This window comes from Erinaceus europaeus, chromosome 4, assembly GCF_950295315.1.
Source record: "Erinaceus europaeus chromosome 4, mEriEur2.1, whole genome shotgun sequence".
In the NCBI taxonomy this organism is placed as follows: domain Eukaryota; kingdom Metazoa; phylum Chordata; class Mammalia; order Eulipotyphla; family Erinaceidae; genus Erinaceus; species Erinaceus europaeus.
The window spans coordinates 130,744,414-130,761,360 of NC_080165.1; the positions used below are offsets into that span (position 1 = coordinate 130,744,414).

Sequence of the window (16,947 nt, forward strand, 5' to 3'; positions counted from 1 at the left end):
TTTTTTTTTAATTTTTATTTATTTATAAAAAAGGAAACACTGACAAAAAACATAGGATAAGTGGGGCACAACTCCACATAATTCCCACCATCAGAACTCCATATGCCCTCTCCTCCCCTCCCCTGGTAGCTTTCCTATCCTTTAACCCTCTGGGAGTATGGACCCAGGGTCATTATGGGGTACGGAAGGTGGAAGGTCTGGCTTCTGTAATTGCTTCTATGCTGAACATGGGCATTGACAGTTCGATCCATATTCCCAGCCTGTCTCTCTCTTTCCCTAGTGGGGCGGGGCTCTGGGGAAGTGGGGCTTCAGAACACATTTGTGGGGTCATCTGCCCAGGGAAGTCTGGTTGGCATCATTTTAGCATCTGGAACCTGGTGGCTGAAAAAAGAGTTAATATGTAAAGCCAAACAAGTTGTTTTTTGCCCTTGTTGTTTTATTGTTGTAGTTGTCATTGGATAGGACAGAGAGGAATGGACAGAGGAGGGGAAGACAGACAGAGAGAGAGAAAGACACCTGCAGACCTGCTTCACCGCTTGTGAAGCGACTCCCCTGCAGATGGGGAGCCGGGGTCTCAAACCGGGATCCTTGCTCTGGTCCTTGCACTTTGCGTCACCTGCGGTTAACCCACTGTGCTACCGCCTGACTCCCACTAGTGTTTATTTCTATGACACTTGGTTTATATTAAGTAATAGTCTTGATCCATTTTCTATCCTGCTTGTTCCTCTGTTCTCAAACATTGTCCTGACTGTTTCTATGCACATGTTAGTTATCAAATAAGTGAATATTCATTGTGGCAATAAGATCCAGCTTTAACTGTTTATAACATGAACTAATTCCTTTAGGAATGACTTTTACCTGTCCCCTCATTCCTACGTTCTTCAATTTTATTATCCTGTTCTGTTTTTTCTTTTGCTTCCTAGCCTATGTCAACCTAGTAAGCTGCTTTACAATTTATACACCTAAATATAAGCTCTTCATAGAATTAAGTGTGTGTGTGTGTGTGTGTGTGTGTGTGTGTGTGTGTGTGTGTGTGTGTGTGTATGTGTGTAAATGGTAAATGGTAAAAAGGGGGGCCAGGTGGTGGTACACCTGGTTAAGCACACACACTATGGTGCACAAGGACCCAGGTTCAAGCTCCTGGTCCCCACCTGAAAGGGAGAAGCTTCACAAGTGGTGAAGCAGGGCTGCAGATGTCTCTCTGTCTCTCTCCCTCTTTTTGTTGTAACCAGAGCACTGCTTAGCTCTGGCTTATGGTGGTGTGGGGGATTGAACCTGGGACTGCAGGACCGCCAGCATCATAGTCTCTTTGCATAACCATTATGCTATCTACCCTGCCTTCTTCCCGCCCCCATCTCCCCTTCCCTCTTGGTGTCTAGCTGTCTGTATCCAATAAATAAGTAAAGATAATAAAAATTTTAAAAAGAAGTAGAAAATGGTAAAAAGAAAAATTACATGGTGCAAATTACACCCTGGAGGACTCTATTGCTCAGTTTCCACTGTATAGTCATATGTAATGGAGGTGTGGGTGGGAGAGGAGTTCTTTGGCAGCAAAGCTTGGTTTTGATTCAATCAAAAGAATATAATAGTATATGATCAGATAGATTGCATAGCAGTTTATGCAATAGACTTTGGTGCCTGAGATGCCAAAGGCTCAACCCTCTACCACTCTCTACCGTAAAGTAACTATAAACTAGAGCTAAGTAGTTCTCTGGTTAAGCAGATGAAACCAACAACAATAATAATGATAAGCTGCAAAGCAGTCACTAGGGTGATCATGGGCATAGGAATACTTTTGTGCTCCTGGTGGGAATGTAAGTCAGTCCAGCTGTTGTGGAAACAATCTGGAGATTTCTCAGAACACTAGAAATGAACCTACCCAATCACCCAGCAGTTTCTCTCCTGGGGATACACCCGGAGGAAACAAAAGCACCTATCAGAAGGGATCTATGTTTACCTGTGTTTATAGCAGCGCAATTTGTAGTGACCAAAACTTGGAAATAACCCAGAGGTTCAATGACGGATAAATGGCTAAGATTGTAGTACATGTATACACAACAGAATACTACTCAGCTGTTAAAAAAAAAAAATCGACAGGGTTAACTCCTTTGCCTCATCTTGGATAGAACTTGCAGACATCATGCTAAGTGAAAGGTCAAAAAGAGAAGGACAAATACTGAATGATCTCGCTTACAGGTGGAACTTAACAAATAAGAGCAGACAGAGAAATCACAAAGTGAAAATTGGACTAAGGTGGTGTATTGCACCAAAATTAAGTTTCAGGGAAAGGAGAGGGAGGGGGGAATGGAGAGAACCTTTAGGTCCTGTTCCATGGTACGGTGCAGGTGATGACGGTAACAATAATAATAATAATTAATAATCTAACAGTAGGCCTACTTCTAGGACAGGATTGCCACACCCTCCAAACTATAAGTTTTAGGGAAGTGTTGATTTTTCTTAACCACAGAGAGGACATGTCAGGTTTTTGTTTTTTTTTTCTTTTAGAAAAAGAAGGGAGCAAGGATTGCAGAGTTGCAAAAATGTTTTGGCAATATTTATATAAACATGTGATATATATAATAAAAATAAACAAATATATATTTATAAATAGAAGGCTTGATATCTTTAATACTAGTACATCCTTTCTCCAAGTTTCACAGATAATTTTTTTTATTGATTTCCCAGTTGCAATTACTAATAGCCAGGTTCGGATTTGTGTTACTGAATATTGCTTTAGGAAAAAAGGACAAAGCAAATAGTCCTCACACCTGGCAATTGAAAACTTTTTCACATTACAAAATCATTGGTCAAACTCCATTGAAGCTTATTACTTTGGATTGAAGATAAATGTAGGGCATTTATTCTTGTCCTCACACATTATCTATTCCTACATGGAACACCTATCCTTGTCATGCCACAAAGATTGATGCTGTCAAAATTACAAAATGTCAACTTTATTTCTGTTTCTTAGAAGGTATATTATACCTGTCTCTGTTGTGATTGAGTTTTTTCTACAATGTTGGAACACCTGAATTTTAAATTTACAAAACTAATATTTGCAATGACTTGTTATGTCACCACATTAATTTTGGCATAGAAGTTCAAAGCAAAAGCAAAAAGCTAGGTAAGTTATTTGTCTATTGTCAGCTAAGTACAAATGCATTAATTCTCAATTTCTTTATTTTATACAGAGGTACCTCCCTGTTGGCACAGTCCAGTCTGGCATCCACCCAGTATACTTTTGCAGTACTCACTATATTGAAATGTTACTGAAGGCAGAAGTGCCATTAGTGTTCTCAGCTTTTCACATGTCTGGCTTTGCACCATCACAGGTAATTCATTGGAAGTAACTTATCTCTGCATTCTAGGTTTGTGTGTCCACAAGAAAGATTATATCTTTATCAAATATAGAAAACACAGTTAAACAAAATGAATAAAATGACTTATTAAGTATTCATACCTGTATGTGTGTTTAAATCCATAAACTAACTTGTTCCCCTGTGCCCTCTACAATATATAGGTCTAGGGCAGAGAGATTGTGCCTGAGTTTTGAAGATACTGAGTTCAACCCCCAGCACTACTATAAACCACAGCTGAGCAGTTCTCTGATTTAAAAAAAGTTATATGTATGAAAAAAGGGAAGATATGATATCTAAGCTTCCTTTATAGTAGAGCAAGCCAATCACAAGCTGCAGTTAAACTACTGAAAAAAATTCACATTCCGAAAGTCTATGACATGTGTAGCCTTTTTAAATGTGGTAATATCTATTTCATAAGACTAATGTAAGGATTAAGTGTGGTAACTGGGTAAGAATTCTTATCAGTACCATTGGATTGGTTTTCATCTGCTTAACCATTGGTACAAATGTACCTTTTCTAATAAACAAGACCTAGGTACCTTTGGTACCTTGGAAGTTTTAATGACTTTTAAATTTTTTCTTTTTTATTTATATTTTTTGTCATTTATTTATTTATTTTTACCACTCCTGTCACCAGAGATCCGTGTCCCCATGCCCACTCCCATCGATAACCACTATAGTTCTCTCAGACTTGAAAAAAAGACAGAAGTTGAGAAATAAGAACAGAAAGGAAACATCAAACAAGGAAATACAGTAAGATTTAAGGATAATTTAGATCACAATAAAATCCTAGGTACATTTTCTTCTAAAATTGAGGCCAGAAAATAGAAATTTAAATTGTATATTTGTAAAATGAACTGAAAATTCCTATTTTTAATGAACTTTTTAACAAGATTTTACTCTATATTAGAAAACTTTTCCTCAAACATTGTATTTACTTTCCTGACTTAAATGTACTACATATCCTTAACGATTTAGTTCTTGAAAATTCTTGGGGTTATTGCATATCATTGATTACTTTGCTGACTTGTGTTAGCAAGTAGACTAATATAGGTAATCTTCAGAATACACTCATATTATGCCTCTCAGTTTTTCTTCTTTCCTATATCTTTCCCCACTACTGTAAGAACAGGATTACAGAAAACTGTTACCATTGCATGTTGTGACACAGCATTTTTCTCAGAAGAAAAAAGTATACAGATGTTAATCAGAATGTCAAGATTGGGAATATACCTTGTTCAGAGGCATATTTAAGCTGTCTCCAAACCTCATGTTGCTGATATCCTATTGAAATATCTTACCTTCTTCATATCCCATCTTTATTTGTACATTATTTCAGGGAGTCAGGCGGTAGTGCAGCGGGTTAAGCGCACGTAGCACAAAGTGCAAGGACCGGCATAAGGATGCCGGTTCAAGCCCCTGGCTCCCCACCTGCAGGGGAGTCGCTTCACAGGCGGTGAAGCAGGTCTGCAGGTGTCTATCTTTCTCTGCCCCTCTGTGTCTTCCCCTCCTCTCTTCATTTCTCTCTGTTCTACCCAACAACAATGATATCAATAATAACTACAACAAGGGTAACAAAAGGGAAAATAAATAAATAAATTAAAAAAAAACAGATTTTAGTTTTTCAACAGTGTCAGTTTCACTTTCTTTCCAATTTGGGTTTCTATTGTAGCATTTTGTCTTATTGCCCTTGTCAGGATTTCCAACACTGTGTTGCATTGTGGTGCTGATGGTGAACATTTTTTAAAAATTTTATTAGTGATTTAATATTGATTTACAAAATTACATGTCATCAGGGGCATAGTTCCACACCGTTCCCCCCAACAGAGTTCTGAATCTTCGGTCACCCCACTGCAAGCCACTGCAATTCCCCTAAGGTTGTAGACAGGGCCAACCATTATCTCTACAACTATCTATCTACATATATTCATAGATGCCCCCTTTTTTTCCTGATCTAATTTTCTCTTCCCCTCCAAGCCACTCATGACAACATAACTACCTTCATATGTCCCTATCCTTTCCTCTCTCTGGGTACTGATGGAGCTAGAGTTCAAAGCCCTCTTATCTTCTTCCTAATACCACTTCTCCCCTGCTGGAAGAATGGATCAAGGTTGTTTTTGGGGTACAAAAGGTAGGAGTTCTGGCTTCTGTAATTGCTTCTCTGCAAGACTTTGGCATTGGCAGGTCGATCCATACCTCCAGTGTGTTTATATCTTTCCCTAGTGGACCAGAGCTCTTTAATAGAAGAAAAGTATACAGTGTATAGAAAATAGTGCTTTGATGTATATAAATATCAGGAAATTGTAATTGTATTAGAAACTTTTAAAGACAAAGAACTAATTGCAGATTCCAGGATAGCTTTTTTTTTTTTTTTACCACTATAAAGTTATATATATTCCCTACATGCATTACTTCAAATACCTTTGATCCATATACACTTTAGTAGCTCTAAAGTCAGAATTGGAAGTTTCACACCATTCTTCTCTGGGAAGAAGATAAGCAGAAGTTGTGATCTTTGTCTGCTTACTGGTCAGTCCTGTACATTTATTGAGCTATTTTCTCTAACTGAAAGGATCATTTGTATTCATTTCCAACTTTACCTTATTTTACCTTCTTTATTCATCTAGACACTCTTAATTTTTATTAACATAGCAGAGCCATAATTATTTAAAATTTTATTAGGAGGTTAATGGTTTACAGTCAACAGTAATATACAATAGTTTGTACATGCATTACATTGCCCAGTTTTCAACATACAATACAATCCCCACTAGGTCCTCCTCTGTCATCATCTTCCAGGACCTGAACCCTCCTTACACCAGTCCTTGCGCTTCTCACCATGTGCACTTAACCTGCTGCACTACCACCCAGCCCCTACATATCTTTTTTAAAATGTCTTGATAAAAATGAATATTAAGAACTCATAAACTCTACTAAAAGGTTTAGTAGTATAATACAAGCATAGCATTTCTAAAGGAAGCTCTTAACAACTGAAAAATAATTGCAATAAGAAAATGAAAAGATCTGATCAGATATAGTTGCTATTATTGAAGTATAAAATATAGCCAGAAGACAGTATGCTTAAAATGGCAGAAATTTAAAAGTTAAGTGTTGGTATGAATAATAATAATGTATGGAAGACATAAATTCAATGATATTATGTGGCAAGAGATTAATTATGTCCCCCTAAATTAGTATGTTGGTATCTCAAGATGTGACTATATTTAGTGATAGGGTCTTTAATGGATAATTAAGTTAAATTAAGATCATTATAGTATTCCATAACCCACTATGACTGGTGTTCTAATTGTAACAGGAATTTGTACGTAAAAAGGTACAGGGGACACTATGTGAAAACAGAAAGAGAGAGTGGACTACCATCGACAAGTGAAGGAGAAAGGTCCAAAAGAAACCAGCAGTGCTGACACCTTGATATTGAATTACAAATATACATTTTTGATGATTAGGTCATCTAGTCTGCTTGCTAATTAATATAACATATTAAAGGCAGTTAAGATAGAATCTCCATTCAAAAAAATTGAACCAGGAATATAATAGCAAACATGAGGAGCAAGGTATGTATAATAAAAATTGAAAATAAAGATTAAGACAAATTTGTGTATCTTTTGTGTCCGTGACAAAATGGAATAAATCATTATATCAGTTTCTATTCCCTTCTTGTACCTCGGAAAGATACAAACAAAACTGTGGGAAAAAAGAGTAGTCTGTCCTCCACAGCAATGTTCAGATCATAAGTTAAAATTAAGATATTGTAAAGTAATTGTCTTATTTTATTAGGACTATAGTAGCATAGTATTGTGAGCTGGGCTGCTTAAAACAAGAGAAATGTATTCTCTAACCATTTTGGAGACTAAAAGTACAAAGTGTTGGCAAGGCTAAATTCTAGCTCTGAAGTCATGAGGGGAAGAATTATTCATACTCTTAGCTTTTTGTGGCTTTCCATGTATATTGGCTTGTGACTATATCACACTCACCCTCTATCTTTATATGACATTCTCTGTGTGTGCCTTTCAATATCTTCCATCTCCATGTTTGACTCTCATGTTCAGACTTCTCAGTTTTTATGCAGATATCAGTCATGTTAGAATAAGGCTTCTTGTAAGGATCTCATTTTAATTTGATTCCTTGTGTAAAGACTCTACTTTTAAATAATGTCATAGTCATAGGTATTAAGTTTAGTACTTTGACAGATTTTGAGGTAAGAGATACAATTTCCCCCCCTAAACCTTAATGTTCCAAATGTTGCACTGTCATCTATGTGCCATTATTATTATTTTTTGGTTGGCTGTTGTTGAATAGGACAGAGAAATCAAGAGAGGAGGGGAAGACAGAGACAGACACCTGCAGACCTGCTTCATCGCTTGTGAAGCAACCCCTCCCCCTGCAGGTGGCCATTATTGCTTTTCTCTCGAACTTTTATTTTTATTTCCAGAGTAGACATATTTTATTTCATAATCCGAACAAATGTTATTCAGAAAGTATGATAAATGGTATTTATAAAGTTCCCACTTTTAATTATTCTCTATATCGGTTCTCAATTACTTAATATAATTCTGTTTGGCTAAAATTGTTTTCTAAGTCAGCAAGAGTCCATTCGCATTAATGTTACATTTAGCAGTCTGTCATCTGCATAATTATGCATCTGTGATTATAGGTAGGATAGGAAAAAGCTCCCATCTCTGATTTAAAATAGTCATTTAGCATTTTTTTAATAATTTATTTCTTTATTGGGGAATTAATGCTTTACATTCAACAGTAAATACAATAGTTTGTACATGCATAACATTCCCCAGATTCCCATTTAACAATATAACCCCCATTATGTCATTCATCATCTTTCATGGACCTGTATTCTCCCCACCAACCCACCCACCCCAGAGTCTTTTACTTTGGTGTAATACTCCAATTCCATTTCAGGTTCGACTTGTGTTTTCTTTTCTAATCTTGTTTTTCAACTTCGGCCTGAGAGTGAGATCATCCCATATTCATCCTTCAGTTTCTGACTTATTTCACTCAACATGATTTTTTCAAGGTCCATCCAAGATCGGCTGAAAACGGTGAAGTCGCCATTTTTTACAGCTGAGGAGTATTCCATTGTGTATATAGACCACAACTTGCTCAGCCACTCATCTGTTGTTGGACACCTGGGTTGCTTCCAGGTTTTGGCTATTACAAATTGTGCTGCCAAGAACATATGTGTACACAGATCTTTTTGGATCGATGTGTTGGGTTTCTTAGGATATGTCCCCAGGAGGGGAATTGCAGGGTCATAGGGTAGGTCCATTTCTAGCCTTCTGAGAGTTCTCCAGACTGTTCTCCACAGAGGTTGGACCAATTGACATTCCCACCAGCAGTGCAGGAGGGTTCCTTTGACCCCACACCCTCTCCAGCATTTACTGCTGTTACCTTTTCTGATGTATGACATTCTCACAGGAGTGAAGTGATATCTCATTGTTGTCTTGATTTGCATTTCTCTGACAATCAGAGACTTGGAGCATTTTTTCATGTGTTTCTCAGCCTTTTGGATCTCTTCTGTGGTGAATATTCTGTCCAAGTCCTCCCCCCATTTTTGGATGGCGTTATTTGTTGTCTTGTTGAGTCTGGCAAGCTCTTTATATATGTTGGTTATTAAACTCTTATCTGATGTATGGCATGTAAAGATCTTCTCCCATTCTGTGAGGGGTCTCTTGGTTTGGGTAGTGGTTTCTTTTGCTGTGAAGAAGCTTTTTAGCATTTTTTTTTGGTAGAGAGCTGACTGGTGTTATGAATAAGAGAAAGATAATATGAATTAAGAAAGGTCCTTGAGTAATGGAAACACCACCAGTTACTCCTAGTCTTGAGTCCCATGGTCATGGAAGTTTTTCTTATACATCAAATAGGTAAATAATCACTGTCAAACTTCTATATCGTTAGACTTCTATGCAGAATGTCTTTCTATTTTGATTAAGTTCTAAGTTCTTTATCAATTATTGGTTACTGCTTTGTAAAAGTCTGATTTTGTTTCAGTAATTTCCTGATAAACTGGCTTCTTCCCCTCTCCCCCCAGATTTGTCTGCAATGGATAACTCAGTGTTTTTGGAATTATTTAGATTGGCTAGAAATCTGCCATTATATTGCCACATGTGTTTTCCTTGGTCCTGACTACCAAGTATATATCTGCATAGCTTTATTCAAACATCTACAACAAGACATTCTACGGCACACTCAGACTCAAGACCTTCAGGTTTTCCTAAAAGTAAGTTTTCTTTTAATATCTGAGAGGAGAATAATGACTCAGAGTTATTAGCTAACTTTGATTGAATGTTTGATGCCAGATATTTTCTAGACATTTATCCATTCCTTAAAACAGCTTTGAAATAAATGCACTGTTATTATATTAATGTTAAAGATGAAACTAAGACACTGAAGTTACTTACCCAAGATTTTACAGCTAGTGGGTAATGAGGCTGGAAGATGAAGTTAGGCTTATGAATCTAAATTTTACATCAGTGTATCCTGTTCCCCCAAATGAGTATATTCTACATAAATATCATGTATTATTATTATTATTTTTATATTTATTTATTTATTTATTTATTCCCTTTTATTGCCCTTGTTTTATTGTTGTAGTCATTGTTGGATAGGACAGAGAGAAGTGGAGAGTGGAGGGAAAGACAGGGGGAGAGAAAGACAGACACCTGCAGACCTGCTTCACCGCCTGTGAAGCGAATCCTGTGCAGGTGGGGAGGCCAGGGCTCCAACAGAGATCCTTCCACAGGTCCTTGCGCTTTGCGCCACGTGCACTTAACCCACTTCGCTACTGCACGACTTCCTATATCATGTATCTTTAATATGTCTACTTTTTATAACTTTTGAAAAATATATTTTTATTTATTTGATAGAGACAGATAAATCCAAGAGGGAAGGGGAAGATAGGGAGGAGAAAAGAGATACCTGCAACACTGCTTCACAAAACTTTCCCCCTGCAGATGGGAACTAGGGGCTTGAACTCAGATCCTTGTGTATTGTAACACATGCGCTCAACCAGATATTCCACTACTGAGACCCAGGACATAGCGTAATGGTTATACAGAAAACTTTCATGCTTAAGGTTCTTAGGTCCCGTTTTCAATGCCCACCACCACCATAAGCCAAAGATGGACAGTGCTTTGGTTAAAAAAAACTGTGTGTGTGTGTAAATGTCATGTATTACTTCTAGTCCAGAGTCACTTTTGTGAGAAAATAGTTGTTTGTTTTCATTGTTGGTTTAACATTTGTTAAGACGCCACAATTTTCTATAAAGATGGCTGTGATTTCTTTCAAATGATGATAGAAATTTTAAAAAATTGTGGGCCGGTGAAACATCTTACATGAATTATGCACTGCTTTGCTGTGCTTCTGACCAAGGTTCAAGTCCCAGTCCGCATGGGACTGGGTGAAAACGTAGTGTTCTGTATCTCTCTTTATCTGAAAATGTCTGCCAAGAGCAATGTAGACCTAGAGACAACCAAAAACAAGTGTTGGGAATTCAGAAAAATATAGATGATGATGGTCTAGGAAATTACATTAAGAGTTTTTATTTTTTGTTTACACACACACACACACACACACACTTGTTGATGGAAGTCAGTCACACACACACACACACACACACACACACACACACACGTTGATGGAAATCAGTTCTGTTTGTTTTAAGCTAATAACATTCCTTGAATTTAAATTATATTTCCACTCAGCTGCTGCCTTTGCATTCCACAGGCACATGATATTTTATAAATACTGAATGTATATCATGAAAATGATGATTTTGTATATAAATGATATTGTATATAACAAGATTGTTGTGCATTTAGAAGGAAAACTTAGGAAAAAAAAATACCCACAAGAGGCAATTCAGAGAACCGACATGGTTAAGTCAGTGGGAATTATGTTGAGGACAAAATATGAATTCTTTTCCTGTAAGAGTCTTATAGTTATGGGGATTTCATAGCCTGATATTTCCTGAAATCTTACAGTCTAAGGGGATATTCAAATATATTCCTCTATTCTTTTGGCCCATTTTAGTTTTCTTTGTTGCTCACTGAAATTGTTATGTATATTTCTTGTCAGTCTCCACAGCTTATATGCATAAGCTCCATATAATTTTGCCCACCTTATTTTAATTATTTTCTTTTATTTTTTAAATATTTATTTATTCCCTTTTGTTGTCCTTTTTTATTGTTGTAGTTATTGTTGTTCTTGATGTCGTTGTTGTTGGATAGGACAGAGAGAATTGGAGAGAGGAGGGGAAGACGGAGAGGGGGAGAGAAAGAGAGACACCTGCAGACCTGCTTCACTGCTTGTGAAGCGACTGCCCTGCAGGTGGGTAGTGCTCGAACTGGGATCCTCACGCAGGTCCTTGCGCCACCTGCGCTTAACCCGCCGCTCTACTGTCCTACTCCCTCCACCTCATTTATAATAGAAAATAATTTTAATAGGGTTTGCAAATGGTGAGCTTTTTTGAGTACATTCCAAGCTCTATTTTACTTTAAATACTTGCTTTCAATTTAAAAGTTAAAGAATTTTTAAATGAGAAGAAAATATTATCTTTAGTTGAATAGGTATAAATTTAAACTGAGAAGATAATTAATATTAGCATTTAGCCCAAAGCTAACCTTTTTTGTTTGTTTGCTTCTGTGCCACTAGAATTATCTCTGGGGTTCAATACCTATATGACTCCACTGTTCCTGGTAGTAATTTTTTTTTTCTAATTCTAGATAAAGGGCTGGAGACAGAACTATATTTTATTGTATATATCTGAAGACATTTATATGGACTTTGTATATATTTTTGGAAAAATTGAACCATACTTCTTTTATGTATTTATTTATTTTTAATGTTTTTTAAAAAATTTATATTTATTTTCCCTTTTGTTGCCCTTGTTGTTTTATTGTTGTAGTTATTATTGTTGTTGTTATTGATGTCATCATCATTGGATAGGACAGAGAGAAATGGAGAGAGGAGGGGAAGACAGAGAGGAGGAAAGACAGACACCTGCAGACCTGCTTCACCATCTGTGAAGCGACTTCCCTGCAGGTGGGTAGCCGCGGGCTCGAACTGGTACCCTTATGCCAGTCCTTGTGCTTTGTGCCACATGCGCTTAACCTGCTGTGCTACCACCCAACTCCCCCATACTTATTTTATAACGAAAATGATTTTTAAGAAGATATTGAATTCTGTTGCAGATGGTTCCTATAACTGAGCTCAGTAGAATTAGTGTCCAAAATATTGAACAATTGTAAGCATGTTTTCAATTGTTAGTAGTTATCCTTAGAAAGTTAGATGCTGACATGATTAAAGAATGAAAAAAACGCAGCAGATTTTCCTGGTTTAAGTTTAGGTACTAACAGAAAGTGGCACGATGGTAAGTACTGAAGCAAGTAGTCTAGAGAAAATATCAACCCATTTGTATTCATTTTGATTCAGGCAGAGTCTTTCAAATCAGATAATTGAGAGTCTAGACAGTTTTCTTACATTTCTGATAGCCTGATGAGCAGTTTTCATGATCTTATCTTAAAAACAATGGAAATTTCTTATCCCAGAAGATAATGAGATCTGATAGCATGAATTTACTAAAATCAAGCAAAAGCTATTTTTCATTTTTGGATTAAATCACTAGGTTATTAAATTAGATGAATGTCATAAGTACCATTTTGTATCAGTAAAGTTTTTTACAATATCTTTGTACACATAACAAAAAAGTGTGCTTTGAGTAATAGAGCAGTATGTACATTATTCTCACACATTGATGATTAATAGATTAGTACTGAGCTGGAAGGCAACTTCTTCTAAAGTTATGCTGATGAGTTTAGTCCTTGGACCTGAGGTCCGGAACATTTTTATCTGTGATAGATGATGGTTCAAAATCTGTAAGCATCAAACTTCCAGAGGGAAAAACCTCACCCAACGAAGTAAATATTCTCAAATATCTTAATATGCTTTAGAATCTGTTGTTGTTTTTTTGTTTTGTTTTGTTTTTAATGTAATTATCTCCTTCTGACCTTGTCTCTTTGACTCACTCAGGCATCCTTTCAAACAGCTACTGACAGTTTGCTAGTTCTTCAGAAGACTCACTGCTTAGTCAACAGGCTGTACTGCCATTTCTCTCTGGCATGCTAAATAGGCTGGCAGTGATCGTAGTTTTAGCACGTTAATTCTACCTGAGGACAAACCTCACTGAAATGCCAGCCTAGGAAAAATTACTTTCTAGTGAAAATCAGTCTGTTGAGGGCTCAAAATTCTTAATTAAAATGTTTCAAATGAATCTTGCATATTATGGCAAAATCAGTTTATAATTCTGAAAAAATATTAGATTAGTTTCAACCCAATCCGAAAATTGTCAAGAGAAATTTTTTTGTTGTTGCTGTTTCTGCTGTTGCAGCTGTTGTTAATAGAATATGGTGACTGGGTAAGGAAAGAGATCAAAGAAAGGAAAGGCAGTTGAATAGTAAACTTTGAAACACAAAAATTTACACAGTGTTAAACAATCCTCTCTCTGAGGGAATAGATAAAATATTCAGTTCAGATATTATACCATTTTTGTCGATATACTTTCCGCATTTTGTTTGTAACACTTGAGTCCACCTGAATTCAAATTCTGGCTCTGTAATTTCAATCAAACATATATAAACTCAATCTCTCTATACCTCCATTTCCTTGTCTGTATGCTTGTGAATGAAATAAGGTCTATCACACAGTTTTGTTTTTTTTTTCCTCAATTCTTGACTGATGGCAGTGATACATCTCATTAAAGATCATGAAACAGAATTCCCTGTTAAGTCAGGTCTGGATTTCTTACCCATAGAAACTGTGTTATAATAAACATGTGTCATTTAAGTCACCAATTAACAAAAGCATTTGACAAATGGTATAAGCGCGTGTTTAATTTGCATAGTGACCAGTGGTTAATGTACATGTTTTCTCACTAGAGCTACTCATTGGTTTTGTATAATGCATGTTGTATTCAACATGTATAATTCATGTTGTATTCAGTTGATGTTGAATAAACGTGAAACTAAAGAATTACCTAACACATTATATTTAATTTACTTGAAGCTTATTAAAGATAGGTATTTCTTAATATTATGGTATCCCCCATCAAATAATAACCACTAGTTATATCTATAAAGCTCCTTTCTGTGAGGAGTAGCCAGCTCTATACAGAAATCACTCATTGGCTCTCCAGACACTTTTATTCTCCAGTATGGATTCATTCCCACTCTCTTTGTGTCCTTTCATATAAAAGAAACTATGAACAATAGCAGCAGAACAAATATTTCTTGTAATATTACATTATCCTTTACATATAAGATTATATTCTTTACAGATAATCTTATATCAAAATATAAGTAATAATTTTATAATTTAGACTGTTATACAAAAAATATTAGGACTATTTCATTGAGTTTTTTGTTGTTGTTGTTGGTTTGGGGCTGGGTGATACCTCACCCAGAAGGAACATACTTGCTATGTTCCGTGTGTGAGGACCTCAGTCCTGATCTGCACAGGGTAAGCTTCAGGAATGACAGAACAGTGCTACAAGTGCCAGTCCTTCTCTCTCTCTTTCTCCCCCACCTCTTACTCATTCTATCTCTCACCCACTATGAAAATAGAAAAGAAAAAAGATGCCCACTGAAAACAGTGAAGCCATGCAGTTAGTAAGCCCTTGTGATAAATTTGTTGGTTAAAAAAAAAAAAGTTTTGTAGGTTTGGAGTTAGGGAGATTACTCATCCATCCTGTTCGAGCACCATTTGCATACCCAAAGCACAGGTTCAACCCCCTATCACATTATAGCAGAACTCAACAGCATAATGTTCCTTTCTCTCCCTCTCCGTCTTTCGTTCTGTTTCTAATTCATAATAGAGAAGAGAACAAATCTTTTTTAAAAAAGAACTTTGGTTTCTATTAGCTATATATATATTTTTTTTTTGGGAAAACAGACTACCTCATTTCATAGGAACAGGATTGTTTCCTATCAAACACATATATTCCTACTAAGTACATAGCAACTAACTGCACATTTACTGACAGTAAATTTTCCTATATGTAGTTGGAAAAGTTAAGACATTAACAATTTAAGATGCATTAGTTTAGAATGGTATGTTTTTACTAAAGCAAATAACCTTCTCTTTTTCACTTGACAGGAAGAACCACTGCGTGGGTTTCGAGTGAGTGATTACTTTGAATTCATGGAGCTATTGGAGCAAAACTATCGACCAATGCTTCTGAGAGACATGAGGAACATTCGAGTACAAAGTATATAGATCATAGAATGTACAATTTAATTTTATGTTTTGTTTATTTTTTAAAGGAACTTGCTGTTCAAAACAAACAAAATATCCACAACAGCAAATGTTTTATAAATACACATTGTAAATTAAAACTATTTTAATGTAATATTTAATAGGCATTAGTTCAGTGTGACATTAAGTGAATTTTATGTTTATTGCTTTGTATGGTTGTTGTAGAATAAGATCTGACCTTTTTTAAAATCATTTTTGTATTGAAGAGCTAGTTACCATCAACAACTCCTTTATCAGATAATTAAAATATTTTTTCAGTCAGTTTGAACAACAGTGATAATACTTTAAGTAATTCTTTGAAAAGTCAAAGAAACTTCGCAACACAAGGAACTGACAGTTGTTTTCTTCATTTTTAAAAGTCTAAACATATAAGGAGAAATAGGCAAAATCACAGTGCTTATTTTACATGTAGCGAAATAAGTGACATGCATTATGGTAAGTGATAAGGAAATTGTCCTCAGACATAATGGTTTCTCTAGGAATTGCTTTTGATTCCTATATCAGCTTATATTTGTCACCTGCATTGTAGTTTCTGTATGGTTCATTTAAAAGAAATATTGGATACTTTATACTGATAGTATTTATCTGTCATTTATGCATTTTCTTTAGTGATAGATTTGATTTGTTCTGAACTTGAAAGCAATGAAAAGAATAGATTTCTAAATTATTTTAAATGAGAATATTGTTTTCCTTATGTAGAAATCTGCTTCTATGAGATTAAGATAGTATGTGTGTATCTATTTTTATACCATATTATTCTTCTTTTACATATGAAAGATGATACACAAATATTAAAATTTTAATTAATGAACAATTATTTTAGCAATTTTAAAACTGTAAGTAGAGGTCATTCTTTTTGTATACATTTAAATATAAATCAACTGTTAAAACCATTCTGAACGTGTTATGTTGTCTATTCAACCAAAACTGATTTACCTGTTATTACATTAGAAACTGAAGACTGGTTTTCATTTCAAATTTGAAAAAACAATAGGTACAGTTTTAAATTTTGTCATATTTAGGATATTGCCACATTAACTTTCCAAAAATAAAATCTTCTGTTATAAATGCCAACCATAGCTTCTTATTAGTGGTGCTCCTGAAGGGCGTTGACGAGTTGAGAAGAAAATTAATCTAGTTAATTTGACATATTTTCCACATTAGCTCTGTCTGATATGAGTTAAGGATAATCGTAGGTGGTCCAAAACACCAAGCTTTGTCTACATTCAGGCTGACTTAATTT

The 16,947-nt window shown here is 35.7% G+C and overlaps 1 protein-coding gene across 5 annotated transcripts in view; it reads left to right on the forward strand.

Annotated features, from left to right (window-relative positions):
• TBC1D32 (TBC1 domain family member 32) overlaps nucleotides 1–16,598 on the forward strand; it is a 216,890-nt gene extending 200,292 nt beyond the window's left edge. For 4 of the 5 annotated variants that reach the window (XM_060190530.1, XM_016187340.2, XM_060190531.1 and 1 more), the window contains 3 exons: nucleotides 3,192–3,332; nucleotides 9,427–9,615; nucleotides 15,546–16,598. In XM_060190530.1, coding sequence (XP_060046513.1) covers nucleotides 3,192–3,332; nucleotides 9,427–9,615; nucleotides 15,546–15,665 — 450 coding nt within the window. In that variant the 3' untranslated portion in view covers nucleotides 15,666–16,598. Of the gene's footprint in view, nucleotides 1–3,191; nucleotides 3,333–9,426; nucleotides 9,616–15,545 lie in introns of those variants that run through there. The other variant, XR_009549601.1, reaches the window with a different exon arrangement.
• Nucleotides 16,599–16,947: the final 349 nt, after the last annotated feature.